A 14,585-nucleotide genomic window follows, 5' to 3' on the forward strand; every position below is an offset into this window, starting at 1 on the left:
TGCTCGTTTTAAAAGAGCAAATTTCATGAAGTGAAATGGCATAATTATTTTCTAAGTATTTTTTATTTTTACACTGTGTATCAGGTTAGAAATACATTATTATGATGAATATACTGTAAACACACGAATGGTTGTTCAAATGCATGACAGTAGCAATCCTTACAACAGGCACATAAAAGCCTGTAAGGGAAAAATATCAACCCGATTAAATACTGTCTTTTCAAGTTACTGCTACGGTCTTGGAGCACAGTTTACTCTTTGGATCACCACTGCTTACTCAACATGGAAAGATGGTTGGAGGCTAGAAGTCATCTGTACTCTAGTTATGATCTCAAAACACACTGCACTCTTCTAAGAAAGTAAGAAAATCGTATCTTCTCAGCTGCTATAGGGACAGTCGCAGAACGAGAGAGATGGGCATCTGCTCTGGGTGGAGCATTGTGAACTGCAAAACAGGCTGAAAATTTGTAAGTTTGAAAAATTAAAGTTGTGTGATCATCTCTGTCCATGAGTTCTAGGTGCATTACGTAGAAGAGTAAGTCAAATACTGTCCTGGTTTCGGCTGGGATAGAGTATAACAAATATAAAAATATAAAAACCTATATAAATATAAAAACCTAGGAAGTACAGTCTGGGAATAGAACAAGAGCCAGAAATACGGAAAGCAGAAAAACCTCAAGTGGACCTAGAGGATAAATTCTGCAGAACTAACAGAAGGTCAGCAAAGCCGTGCTTCAGCCTTGTATATTCAGGAACAAATTCGGTGTTTTGTGGTGGAAATGGTGGATAAATACCATTCCGATACGTGACATTTGCACACAGTAAGCCTAAAAATAATTAATACTAATCTACAGTGAGCAGGAACCCCAACTCTACACTTCAGGCCTTTTTATTGTGTGCTCTACTGTGAAGAACTCTGCACCCCCCACGTCTCTTTCTCCTTCCCCATGTGAAACAAATACTGTAATGCAATCCACACTTCCCTAGGAGAAAAACATCTTTCTTAGAGTAATCTTTACTTCTATAAAAGTAGTTCATTTCGAGGTGTACTACAGCATCCCCAAATGGTGGACAGGCTTGATGTTTTCCTCATATGCAACTTCAGGAAGTACAAGTAGAGAATTCTCGCATACATTTCACAGAGGACACACAGGAAAAAAAGATCAAGTCTGCTTGGAAGCGGAAAGCATAGCAGTGCCACACTCATATGCCAAGTCTTACACAGGGTCTTTGATTTTTGGGGCCTTTGCAGTAAAATCAAAGCACGAGCCTTGCTGCTGGCAGAAGTGCTCTGCCAATTGTTTGCCCTCCAGAGCTTCCATTAGTTTCTTCACTTCTTTCTGAATGTTCACTGAAGAAAAAAAGCCAATTACACTATCAGCCAGAGATTAAAAGAGGTGCCACAGGGTTGGGAGAAGAACAGAAATTTTATTAAACCCTTTGGAGTTCTACAATCATGTTTGTACAAAACTGCCTGAAGATCTAGTGCAAGGAAAGTCTGCAGGAATTACATTTTCTTCACAGTAGATATAGCTGCACAGCAAAAATTTAATTATGAGAATTCTGCGCTTAAAACAAGCTTAATCCCTATGCCACAGTATGCATGCAAAAAAGTGGAATTACAAGTGACTATAACCAATCATAGTCATGAATTAAATACTCTCACACACAGGAGATTTAAACAACAATGTGCAAGGTAAGATCTTGAATTTAAATTAAATCACTATAATCACACTGTGCCACATCACATGGGTAACAGGTACTTACCCACCTAATCTGAGGATGAAACGTGTATCAAATTTTTAGTAAGATAATTTCTTAAAAATACATACATGGAATGAAACAGAAAGCTGCAGAAACCCTTAGGGGGAATAATTTCACATGAAGAGCCCCATTGGGTAAACCAGCCAGAAAAAAATATTTACAAAATTGATTTTATAAGCTATTCTGAGAAAGGGACAGAACGGACCAAACTTGATTTCAAAATAAGGCCTTTTGCCTCTTAAAACAATTGGACTTAAACAGTGGCTAAACTTGGCTGTATTCACACAGAAACATATTGCAATTCTGCCCCATGAATTTCTGACACGCTACAATACGCTGTACACAGCAACAGGTACACAGGTTACATTCATCTTTGGAACGGAATTAAGAGAATGAAAGCCTGCTCATCATCTTAAGCTTAAATGACTGACATGTAAATAATTTAAGTAATATCATTTCTACCAAGTGTAGTTGAACAGTAGGTGAAATGAAAAGTAAAAAAAAAAATTTCAAATGAAAACCCAAAAATTACATTCACAAAAAGAAGTTGTAGCAGAAAATACTTTAATTTGCATTTCATAGATTCAAACATAGGAAAGATTCAGAGGTGTTTAGATCTCAGTAAGCAGTTCCAACACTGATTTTTATTTTAATAAATATTACATTTTAATAGGCTAGCTATATGTAAGAATTGTAAAGTGATGAATTGCTGATTGCTACTTTATAAACGTAAGCATCTAGATTATTTACAACATATTACAGGTCATTTCCCAGAAAAGCACAAAGCAAGGTCAGATAAAGGCAACCCAACCATCAAAACACAACTCAAGAAAGTGTGGCACAGTGTATTTCATGCACATACAATGACATACAGCACAAATCACCAGCTGAAATAGGAAAACACTTGTTAGTCCAGCTTACGTGAGTCTCTATGTTTTACTGTTTTAAATCCATATTCTCACCTTCCTCCTCAGGCACTGAAGAGCAAGTTGTTCAGCAACAGCGCCCTACATTTTACCTATGCAGCTTGTACCAAGTCTTCGTGACTTGGGAAAAATGAAACATTTTTGTCTTTGTCTTCTCGCTACCTCTGGGATTACAATCATTGTGTCATTTGTACAACGAAACGTACTTTTACTCTGAAATGAATGGCAGACAATGTTAACAAGCTGATCTCCAACGGGGAGATGGAATTTAAAATAGTTCACAGGTCATGGACAGTGTCACTAACCTTATTCTTTAGTACAAAAACAGATCTGTAAATTTCTAAAATTTAATTTAACATATAAAGAAGTCATCCAACTTACATGGCAAAACTTCATAGGCAGCATAGTCACAGAATGTACATCAAATACAGTAAAAAAGATGGTGACAGGAAAATTGTTTCAACTAGATTTGTAACAGGAAAAAGCTTACGTCCTATTTCTCCAATGACAGTGAAGTGGAATGCCTTCCGTATTTGATCACCAAGCGAGATGTACCTTCAAATGCAACAGAACTTCCCCGCACACAGAATTTGCTGTTCAGTTGCATTCCTGTGTTTTCATGACACCAAGGAAAAGCAGAAAAGCTTCCCGTCTCTTTACATCCTTACCCAACGGTATGAACCTTGCCTGCATCATGTCAAGGAGGGTTGCAAGTAGCAGGCGTTCAAGATCTGCACGCCTGAATCTCTCGCCTGTCCCATGAGCAAGTGCACGATGCTGGTATGTGATGCTGCTTCAGTGTCCGTAGATTTTAGCAGGCACAGGTGGAAAAAAAGAAAATTAGCAAGTTGCATCCCCAGAAGAAGGTTGGAAGCGATTCACTTTCCCATAAAGCAAGAGGAAAAAGGGAAGAAACAATTCTGAGACTCAGATCCTTCCTGGGGCAGCACAGACAACACAATTTATTTTCAACTAGAAAATCCTGCCTAAAGCTTTAGGCACTAGAATATATAATACAGATAAATCCCAGGTATACAGCATTCTTCACACAAGTGAGCCTACAGGTCCTAGCCCTTGCAGGTCAATCCAAAAGGCAAAGAATTAATGGCCAACAGAAAAACACACACTTTCAATATATACAATTACTCAGGAGAGTTAGATACTCAGGGTGTAAGTCATTTACTAAACACAGCTGTTCGTATCTGAGCTAGTTACCTAGATTCCCACTTCAATTTAATGGAGAAAAATAAAACTCTAGGGTGCAAATCACTGCATCCTGGAGTATTTCAGAGAGAGATCGGAATAGGCTGGATTAAACCACCTAGAAATCACCTGCCCTTCTCCATTAACTAGAAAAAGGAAGCCGGTGGTGACTTGCTCAGACATGGGTGCCCACAGGCAAGAGAGGCTGCTGGATAAGAACGTAACATTCCCAGACTGGCATCAGCTTTCTCTGAAACCATGTTAAATTAGCTACTGGCTTAAACAGGGACTTCCGACTGGATACCAGTTTGCCAATTAGCTTATCTTGAGTTTGACTCAAGAGGGTTTACTTTCTTGAGAAACAGTATTTTTTATAACAGCAAGTGTCAGCAGGTTAGTCTATCTCATTTCCAGTCAGGTAGAAATTTGAGGCTAGTCTGGAAACAAAGGACATAGAGCATATTCCAGCTTTCAGAAAATCTCAGCTGTAAAGGACCACGTTATGGAAGCCGATACAGTTACAATCAATTATATAAACAGGTCACTAAATGTCTGGCAGGGTGAAAAATGTTTAAGAGCACTTTATTTTGTGAAGACTTATTTTTAAAAACAAGAGATGTATCTACACTGTACCAGCACTTCCTACATTCATAACTCCTAACTTCACTTTGAAACATGCTGGTTTAAAAAAAATTATTACTTCATTTTAAATTTAAACCAATATTTGGTTGCTACTATCAGTAGTGCCGTTTCTGAATTCTGTTTTGGACAATGGTAAGTTATCATTGACATTTGTGGACGATGATACATGAGTAATTTCTTATTTTATGAAAGTTGTGTTATTAACATACCCGTTTTTTCATGGTGAATATCCTTTTAGAGAAGATACAGTTAGGGATTGCATAGATAGAATATGTGGTATTAAACATCAGTGTGATTATGAATTTTAAAAAGCATCTTTTTTTAAAAGTGACTACAAAAACAAGTTCTTACTTTTTGCACTGACCTTTTAACATAGCACTGAACCATAGCCCATAATAAAGAGCAAATCTATTTCCACGGCTCAAAGATTGAGGTGTGCTATTTTAACTTTTTACACATTAAAAAGACAATTTCTGGAAACTGAACTTGTGATTACAATCTAGAAAATAAAATGGGGTAGATGTGAATTTGATTGACTGAGGCTTTTCAGCTAGCAGCACTCCACTAACCATCTCCCCCTGCGCTGATCCCTGCCCCCAAGCAAATAGAGGTAGCCAAGGGGCTGCAGGAAAGTCACTTCCAACTGTGCTGCATCAGAGACATGGCAGTTATTTTAAAGAAAGAAGAAAATTCTGAAAAGCAGCACATAAGGAAAAAAATGTTGATCTCAGCATAATGCAAAGGAGGTCAGTACAAAATACAGTTTTCTGCTCAGTAAATTTCCTATTTTTAAGTAAGTTTCATTATTACAGCAAGAAGTCAGAACTCAAAAAGAGCCTTACTTCCTTTTCTGTTTGGGTTTTGTTTGTTTGTTTGTTTGGGGTTTGTTTTGTTTTGGGGTGGGTTTTTTTTTTGTTTTGGGTTTTTTTTCCTCCTTTTAGACAGCCAGAATCAGTATACCCAATCCTCAGAATATACTGAAGCTCAGTACTGGGGAGAGAGGAGAGGTGAACCACCCCTCTCGGGACAGGCCAAGTCAGGGTGGAGGTACATACATTTTCATATAAAACAATTGTCTCAGACAGACAAGGAAATAAAGAAAATTCATGAAGTTTCAGTACAACAGAACTGTGAGCAGAGAACTTAAGAAATAAACAGATCGGCATAATTTACACATTTAAAAACTATGTATTTTATTCATAAATATCTTTTCTAATTAATAACCATTCCCAGTTTAAACATAAATATTCAAGTTGGTATTTGATTTTACTTTTTTCAGTTCATGTGAGTCCTGTAAGGATCAGTTCCTTCTGCTCAATGCAGTCACGTAAATGGTCTTCACTAATGGGTTGTGCAAAGGCCTTCATTACCTAGTTTGTTGTAATAAAACTTTAAAATTCTGCAACTCTCTTATACTTGTGGAAAGCCTGTAAAACAAAAACCCCTGAAGTGTTAGTAAGTCAACTGCGAAAGAGAAGTGCAAATCATCCTCTTCCATCTTTTTGTTTGTTTTTTGTCCCGAACACAATTCTGTTCCAAAGGGGAACACTTAAGATACTACTTTCCCTCAAAAGATCTACTATCTGACTCTCCATTATAGTTGTATAATATATGACAGGGATAAAACTTTAGAATCATAGAATCGTTTAGGTTGGAAAAGATCTTTAAGATCATCCAGTCCAACCATTAACCTAACATTACCAAGTCAATATCGTAAGTTTTTCAAGTTTATGTGTATGTTTAATTGTCCCAACTTCATTAAACATCTAAAAATCTAACCAGAGGTAATAATGTTTATTAAATTCTTTTAAACAGGAACAGATTGTTATATTCAAGATCCAAAGAACTAGCATGATGAACAAAGCAAGTTCTACACATCTTTTGAAGCTGTTAAAATGTTCTTTTTCATCACTTCAATGGGGTCAACTTTCAAAAAATTAATCAAAACTAAACTTTTAATGAAAATAATCACATCATACACAAAAATCCAAAAACTTAAGGGCTAAATAACAGTTAGCATTAAAAAAGTCTCCAAGTATTTTTCTTCCTTTTCACTACTTCTTGCATACACACATTTAAAACAGAAATACAAAATCTAGAACAGCTGTAGTCAGTGTTCAAAAAGGAGGAGACATACTCAAAGTCTAATGCTTACGACTGTTTAAGAGACTTAAATCCATCTTTCACAAGGTGGAATTTATGAGATTTGAGATAAAGAGTTGAACTGGATCCAAACACAGAATGATGACCAAGCTCAATAATCAACACTCCACATACTGAGTATGATGGCATTGTTTATCAATATCACTAAGAGTAATTCAACCTTTAAAAAGCTACAGCTACATGTACAATACCATGTTTCCACAGACCTTGAGTGCTGACACTGAAGTTTTATGTGTTTTCTACTATACAAATGATAAAAACTTACCTTCCAAAGGCATTTACAAGAGCAACTATTTCTTGACGTGTGAGTTGAAAACCTTTTGATGGGCTGTTTTCAGGAAGGCTCTGTATTTCTTTCTCAGAAAACAAGATCTTCAGAGCAGTTCCTAAGCCTTGAGTCTACAAAAACAAAGTCCAATGTTTTAACATCAACAAGATCACTCCTTTGAAGGCTCAGAAAACCGTAAAAAAGTTAAAAAATTACTAATCCAGGCAAACTGTAGTACCAATTCTTATATATTGACACTCCCTCAACCCAAATAACTGCACACAAACCAGGACACTAATGCAAATGCATGCCATCAATTGTGAACTGGGTTCAGTCACTTATTTAAGAACACTTGTTTCCTCAGGTATATTTGCTCTTCATCCTCGTGTTTTTAATCTCTTGCTTTCCCATCTCTTTTCTTCTCAGCCACAGCAGATGCATATGAAAATGCGCCTCTTGCAACACTTCCAGCTCCCTCCCACCCCTTACCTTACAGATGCCCCACTGCTGTAGGAGCTGTTGGATCAGATCTCCCCTTTTCCTCTCCCCTCCCCCTTCAAAGTCAAACTAGGCTTTATTATGAGGTATCACAACACTTCTGTTTTTTCCACCTCCAGCCCCAGTGGCAGACATTGCAGTTTCAGTTTCAACCCCTATTTTTTTTCTACACAGAAACAGAACAGAAGCAGCTATTCTTATTTCCCTTTTTAATCGGGCTACAGAAACAACCACTGGATTTTGACAAAAAGTGGCTGAGGCTAGCTGCAAGAGAATTTTATAGGTCAGGAAATCTGGCCCTATTTCATTTTGTGTGAGAAGGAAAAAACAATAATAGATCAGAAGCATTAACTAGGACAGGGTAGGCAGAACTCCAGAAATTCAGCAGACACCACCAAATTTTTAATGTTATACATTTCTTTGAAAACTGAGTTCTGATAAGCTTCATGCTATAGAGCAGGACAGTACAGTAAGCACCCCAAAGCAAAAACTCTTCTCAGTCTGGACTTAAGATTAGTCTTGAGGTTTAAAATCTTGTTCTCAACAAAATAAAAACAGTGTGTCCAGAAACTAAAATTGTTTTTCAACTTCCAGCTTTACTGTGCACCATTGCATTCATTTGTTGCCTTCTGCATAAATTGTGAAAATCTGAATTACTTCTTTTCCTTATGGCTCAGTTTGTGGACTTAAATCTCATGCTGGCTTTTCTAACAATTAAGCAAGTGTTGTATTTCCAGGAAGGCTTCCCATAGGTGATTCTAAAAGGCTCATCTGATCACTGAATACAGATACGAGACTGACTGCCAGTAAGACTTTGCCATGAAACATCTGTTTTAAATACATTTTTTTTTTGAGAATACAAACTGTACCTTTAGTAAACTAAACAGCTCTTGACTAAGCAAAATAAACATTTTTTTAACAATTACTGTTTTTAAAGTGTTTAACAGTGAGCTAAACATGTCTATTTTTAATATATTGGTAAGGATATCAAAAGACCAGCCATGTGCAGAAAGTCTGAATGCTAAGGTAAGAGGCATCCTGCCAAACTGAAATAGATGCTTATCTTCTAACCTCCACCTCCACCACGCCTATACACATAAAATAAACTGTACCTGCAGTTTACCCCACAGCCTGCATTTGTCACATCCAACACAATCCATTATGCGGGATATGTTCTTGAAATGCAATCTGAATTCTTCCTAGCAGTTAAAAACAAAATAAAAAAGGTTAACTTAAAGTACCTCCTAGCTTTACAAAAACAGAAGGTTAACTAATCTAGTTCCACTAAAATATCAATTCTCTGTTACTAAAACTGAACAAAACCACTACGTTATGTGGTCAGGCCATAACAAAGGTCCACGTTAACCCAGAATCTTGTTTCCAAGCCACTGCTAACAGTTAGTTCCTCAAAAAACCCCGCAAGATACAAGACATGCAAGGTAATGCTTGGATTCTGTACGTTGAGTTTCTACCAACTTTCTCAAAATTTTCTAAGCTGCAAGTCCTGTATCTGTGTCCCTGCCCAATTTTTCTTCTATTATTCAAATCCCTTTTGAATCAACCTACCTTTTCAAAAACCAGGCAAACAAGTTACAATTCACAAAAGACATTTCGGGTCCAAAGCTATGGGTAGATGGTTGCTTTGCAGTTTCAGTCAGAGTGGAAGCAAGCACAGCACAGAACTAATTAAGATGATCTCAATTAAATATTTAAGGTCAGAAAAACACTAGCTGGGCTGATAAACTACTGGCACCTTTCTAATAGCATTCTTTCTAATGTTGATGAAATTCTATACTACTGCTGAAATAACCATTAAAAGTGTTAATAAGTGTTAAAACAGACCTTTACTACTGAGCCGCACTCCAACTGTGGAATTGTAGTGCGTACCAATCTGAACGCCAGCATGTTAACGCTGGACGTTGCTAGGTAGTAACAGCATTCACATTACGTTCCCATGTCTAGGAACTATGCTATTCTAATGTTAAGTATAATATGATATGTTATTAGGCATCTGTTTTTTAAGCAAACATCACTTTTTTTTTTTTTTTCAGATACTTATGTGAAACAGACACCCTATTTAAAACACAGCATTGCATCTACTGGTAATACCAATTCAACTCATCTGCCTCACCACAGTCCTGATGGCAGACCCAAGGCACTAAACCAGAGATTTCAGTCTGCTTGGTTCAGGACAACACCTTGTATTCATCTACTATAAAGTAGATTAAAAGGCCTCAGATACAATTCTGTAAGTTTTTATCCCTGCCTTTTCTACTCGCAGCAGTATGCTTCTCATAGGCAGAGAGGTTTTCTAAAATAACACAACTTAATTTCAAAATGGATATTCTGGATGCCGTTCAGAAAACTAGCTTTACCTTTAATGACTTGGCTCCTTTTTTATCTCCAGCAAACATGGACTTTTCATCAAAGTGCATATGGAAGGACCTAATAAAGACAAAATGCAAAAAAAACCAAATGCTGGCATTAACTACAGTGCTCCATCAAGCTTGGTGTGCAGCTAGTACCACCAGTGTAAAATACTTTTCAGAGTTTCTAGTCTTTGCAGAATAGCTCTTACATTTACTGAATGGTATCAGTTTTACTATTCAATCACTGTAACTTGAAATCCCTTATTTACAGTTTTGTTGAAAATTTTCTTCACTCCATTTCCACTGATCAAGATTTCTTTCTAATACACACTGAAGCTGTTTTCATGTTTGCCTTTCAGTTGATCATTGTCTGACCACATCTCAAAGACCTAGCAAGATTATGATTAGGGACAGCAATGAAGCCACACAGCACTTTAGCAATCACAAAAATTAGCGAGAAGGTGAGCAAAGGAACTAAAGAACCTTACAGAATAAACAGAAGGAAGAAGGGATGGCTAAAACCCCAGAGGTTAAGTCTATGATAAAAGCTGGATCACTCACTGGATCATTAAAAGACTATATGTGTTATTTTCCTTTTCAGAATAAATCATGTGCATCTTACACTGAAGAATCAGAAAAAGCAACAAATAGGGAGTAACCCAGTGTGTTGTGTGGGGGTTTGTTTTTTTTGTTTGGTTGGTTTTTTTCAAGATTGGTATATTCAAACCTCAAAAATATTAATCTCTTCCCGTCAAATGTACAAATTCCTCTTGTTCTCTCCCATTACTTAATTTTGTTTTTTCATTCCATTCTCCTCCTTGTCCTCTCCTATCAAGAAGTCACCTTTTCTCACTTGCAAATATAACTGAGAATTTCAAACTATTGATAAAAAAACCCACTATGCCTTACTTTGTATCCCTGAAGATATCTAGTAAGAGAGCTTTAGATTCAGCATCCTCATGGCCATTTCCAGTGTAAAGGTCAACAACTGAACGCTCAAAGTATGGTGCAACCTTTGACAAAGCACGCAGCTCTATCAAATATAAGAAATACAAATTTTTGAGCCTTCTTGGTCCTTCTCCTTTTGTTTCAATAGGGTCAAAGCGGCGAGTGAACTCTTTCACATTCGGTCCCCAGCGAGGCTTCCCCCAGGTTTCTACACAGAGAAAAAAAGGGTAGGAGTAAAGCATACGTATTTAGAAAAAGAAAGCAACTAAGTATACATGAAAAATTTTCATAAAAACCCAAATACATGTTACAGATATTGTAGAATTCCATTCAGCAATTTTACCTAGACTTAAATTACCTTCAAGAAGATAATTTGCACACAGATGCAAGTTGATGCTAGCATGGAGTCCAGAAATGAGTTTATAAAACACTCTTTTCTCAAGGCAAAGACCTGTCCAGGAAAAACGACAGGAAAAAAGAACAGTAGTTCAGCATTGTTAACAAGCCCGTATATCCATCATAGGAGAAGTTTATCTCTTATTTTTTATATAAAGAAGTACTAAGAGTGATGTTTGACATTTCTTACTTGGTATTTTACTGTTCTAATAAATAGGCAAATAAGTGTCTGGTCAATTAATACAGAAAAACTGCCACACAAAAATAAAAGATGCTTACATTGTTTGAGCAAGAAATTTCAAATAGTCTTGAATTTTGACAGGCTGGAAACCGGAACTATACTGTGATCCATCCTAATTAGAATTAAAGCTACCACTGAATTAGAGTAGTGACCTTACAGAAAAACATCAAAACCCCCAGAAAACCTTATGGCATCGGGAAGCAGCAAAAATATTTCTTCCCAGCTCTACTGTAAATTCACTGAAGATTTAAATGCACAGAGCAAAACCTTGAAAAATGTGACACTGATGGATACAGACTTCTACAGCATAAACAGAAACGCAATGGCACTGGGCGGCCAAAATATAATTTAAATGCAGAAATTACTTACAATACCACTTAGACCCAGAGACAGACACTACGCTTGGAATGTAGGAGTTTGTTCCTTTCTCAAAGATATATTTGGGTGATTTCCTGCCACTCCAATCTCCACAAGTGGAAGCAGGAAAAGCTGATGGTGAAGCCTATCTATGAGGCTGAGATACGGCTTCATTTACAGACACCGCATTTTAAAAAGCGTGTAAATTTGTATGCTTTCCTACAATAGCACCAGTTAGAGATTTCCAACTAGACAACTAAAGGCTTATGAAAGGCAGAATGAACTAAATTTAAAATTAAGTACATTTAACTCATTTACTTCTCTGTACACCTCCAAAATGCAATTTTGATTGCTACCACTCTAATAATAATTTCCACTTAAATATGAATAAAAAGCAAATTGCTTTGCCTTCTGAATACACATTATACTTATGTTAGTTTATATACTGGGAACAGAACCATAAGAAACTTTAATGTTTTTTAAAGCTGTTTTCAAATAAAAACGCTTAGCAATGTTACTAATAATAATGTCCCTGCTTAAATACCTAAAATGAGCAGAAAATTCCAGGTAACTGGTATTGAAGTGAACTCCCTCTTTATAAAAAATAAAACACTGAAGGGTTTAAGGAGTATACAATCTAAGTGAATGAGAAAATTTCCAAAGACCCTCAAGGAAAAAAAAATATTCTTTGAATGACACACAGAAGTTCTGCACAATTTATTAAAAAGCCTACACTGTGAAAAACATTTGGGGAGATAAAAAAAACCCCAAAACTACAGTGTTTCTTCCAGTGAATTTAACATTTTATTAACCCATCCAAGAGCCTTTACCTTCTAGCCATGTGTAGAAAGATTCTCCTGTAAAAACAAAGTATATAGTTAAATGAAGACTATTCATTTTCAACATTACAGTATCTTTATATTACTATTCATACTAACATTAGTTGCCATCTGGACATAAAGCTAAATAATTTAGCTGTTAAAGTGAGAATAGGCACTGAAGTGGCTGGACTTTGAGGTTACTTTAGATCTGTTGGGGTCATAACAGGAGAAATACAAGAATGAGCATGACTAAGCTACTGGTCAGGGCATTCAGCAGTGCATGGAAGCGTGAGCCTGATTATATGCACTAGTGGTGAAAGATGCGACAAAAGAGTGTAATTGTAGCTGACAGCCTTTACCTTGACTGCTGACTGTCTGAAAGTTTCCAGTAGGCTTAGATCTTTTGCCTGAGAATTTTCAGTTGGCTGAAAAAATCTTAAAGTCTGTCTCACTGTAGACAGACCAAATGATTTTCCTCCCCACCTTCCCAAAATCAAGGCCATTCAAGAAAGTACACAAAAAAACATCCCTCTTCTTTTAAGGGATCTGACATCAGTATCAATGGGCTCTGGAGGAGACCCAGGAATCCTTTAATTTATGCATCTCGAGTTATCTCACTAATAACATTATCACAACACATATTCTCTTACAAGGATAAGAACCAACAACAGAACCATGTTTTGGTCTTACCCACTCCTTCCCCCTACACCAAATGAAAGAATTATCCCAATTAAAACATTTTCTGATCAATCATCTGCATAAAAACATAACTTTCCTCCCCTCTAATGCAATACCTATAAAGTGAATAAATTAGATGTCCAAAACTCTTTAACGCTTACTTCATTTCTGCAAGTCAAGCAAAATGACTTACCATCATCTCCTCCTTAGGGGGGGAAAAAAAAAAAATCCATAAGCATTAAAAAGATAATTTCCACAGCAAAATAGTAATGAAACACATGCTTTACTACAAACACTGAAAAAGTGCAAGAAACCTTATTTAATCTACAAAAAAAATAAGCTACTCTTCCTCCTCCTCAAGACCACCTGAGACTAAATATATTATAATAATGGAAGTCACTAAGATTTGAAATCTTAGTAGCAGCTGATTTACATATTCTTGAAAGCCATGTTTTAGCTTCAGAAAGATGGTTAGGAAGTTGTCATCTTCAGTTCACATTGTTCAACAATCTGACCAGTGCTCCTTTCTGAAATTCTGATCCCCCAAGTTAAACTGCTCTTACAATTCTTCTTATTTGTGTATACCAGCAATATATTAGCTCAACATTTATAATTACTATCTTGATTTTCTAATGTGTGGTGATGTTTCCTAACTCAATCTATTGGCTAATAGTTAATTTTTAAGGGAAATGAGACACACTGACAGGGGAAAGCTGATTCATTTGGAACACCAGGTTATAGTTATCAATTTAAATTTGAAAACTTAAACCCCAAGTCATTGGCATACTACTTTTTTTTTTTTTTTAAATATTCTTACAGGTAACTGACCCTCCCCAACTATCCACTCTTTCTTCAAATAATGCAATTATTTGTACATTTGTAATACACTAAATATTATGGATGGAAAACATACAGCTACATTATACTAGGATGACTATGAGCTGAAGTGATTAAATTAAATGCTCTAGGAAAAAAAAAAAAAACCAAGGGAAGGATACAAGAGTGATTAAATTTTTATTGAACTTTAACTCCTTCCCATCCACACTGCAAAATTACTGTAACACTTACTGAACAGTTTGAGACTTTAGTTTTCACATTAGCTCCCCTGACATTAATAAGCCTATCCATATGCATAAGATTAAGCATGTATGTAATCAAGTATCACAAACCTTAGTCTAAATATTGAAAATGGACAGCTACTTCTACAGAGGAAATTAAAAAAGCAGAAAGCACACCTACAGACTGAAGACTACTATTGATATCACCTGTACTGCAATAGTCACTATGTTAAAACAACTGCATTAGAAAATA

General features: G+C 36.3%; 1 protein-coding gene across 1 annotated transcript in view; it reads right to left on the reverse strand.

Moving 5' to 3' along the window:
- Positions 1–5,686: 5,686 nt before the first annotated feature.
- The window catches only part of ERO1B (endoplasmic reticulum oxidoreductase 1 beta), a 30,945-nt gene continuing 22,046 nt past the window's right edge, over positions 5,687–14,585 (reverse strand). Inside the window, exons 9-16 of the mRNA XM_075707121.1 lie at positions 13,468–13,479; positions 12,606–12,632; positions 11,140–11,232; positions 10,743–10,989; positions 9,840–9,909; positions 8,577–8,663; positions 6,964–7,097; positions 5,687–5,962 (exon numbers count right to left, since the gene is read on the reverse strand). Coding sequence (XP_075563236.1) covers positions 5,902–5,962; positions 6,964–7,097; positions 8,577–8,663; positions 9,840–9,909; positions 10,743–10,989; positions 11,140–11,232; positions 12,606–12,632; positions 13,468–13,479 — 731 coding nt within the window. The 3' untranslated portion in view covers positions 5,687–5,901. The remainder of the gene's footprint in view (positions 5,963–6,963; positions 7,098–8,576; positions 8,664–9,839; positions 9,910–10,742; positions 10,990–11,139; positions 11,233–12,605; positions 12,633–13,467; positions 13,480–14,585) is intronic.

Source organism: Pelecanus crispus, chromosome 3 (assembly GCF_030463565.1).
Source record: "Pelecanus crispus isolate bPelCri1 chromosome 3, bPelCri1.pri, whole genome shotgun sequence".
NCBI classification, from domain to species: domain Eukaryota; kingdom Metazoa; phylum Chordata; class Aves; order Pelecaniformes; family Pelecanidae; genus Pelecanus; species Pelecanus crispus.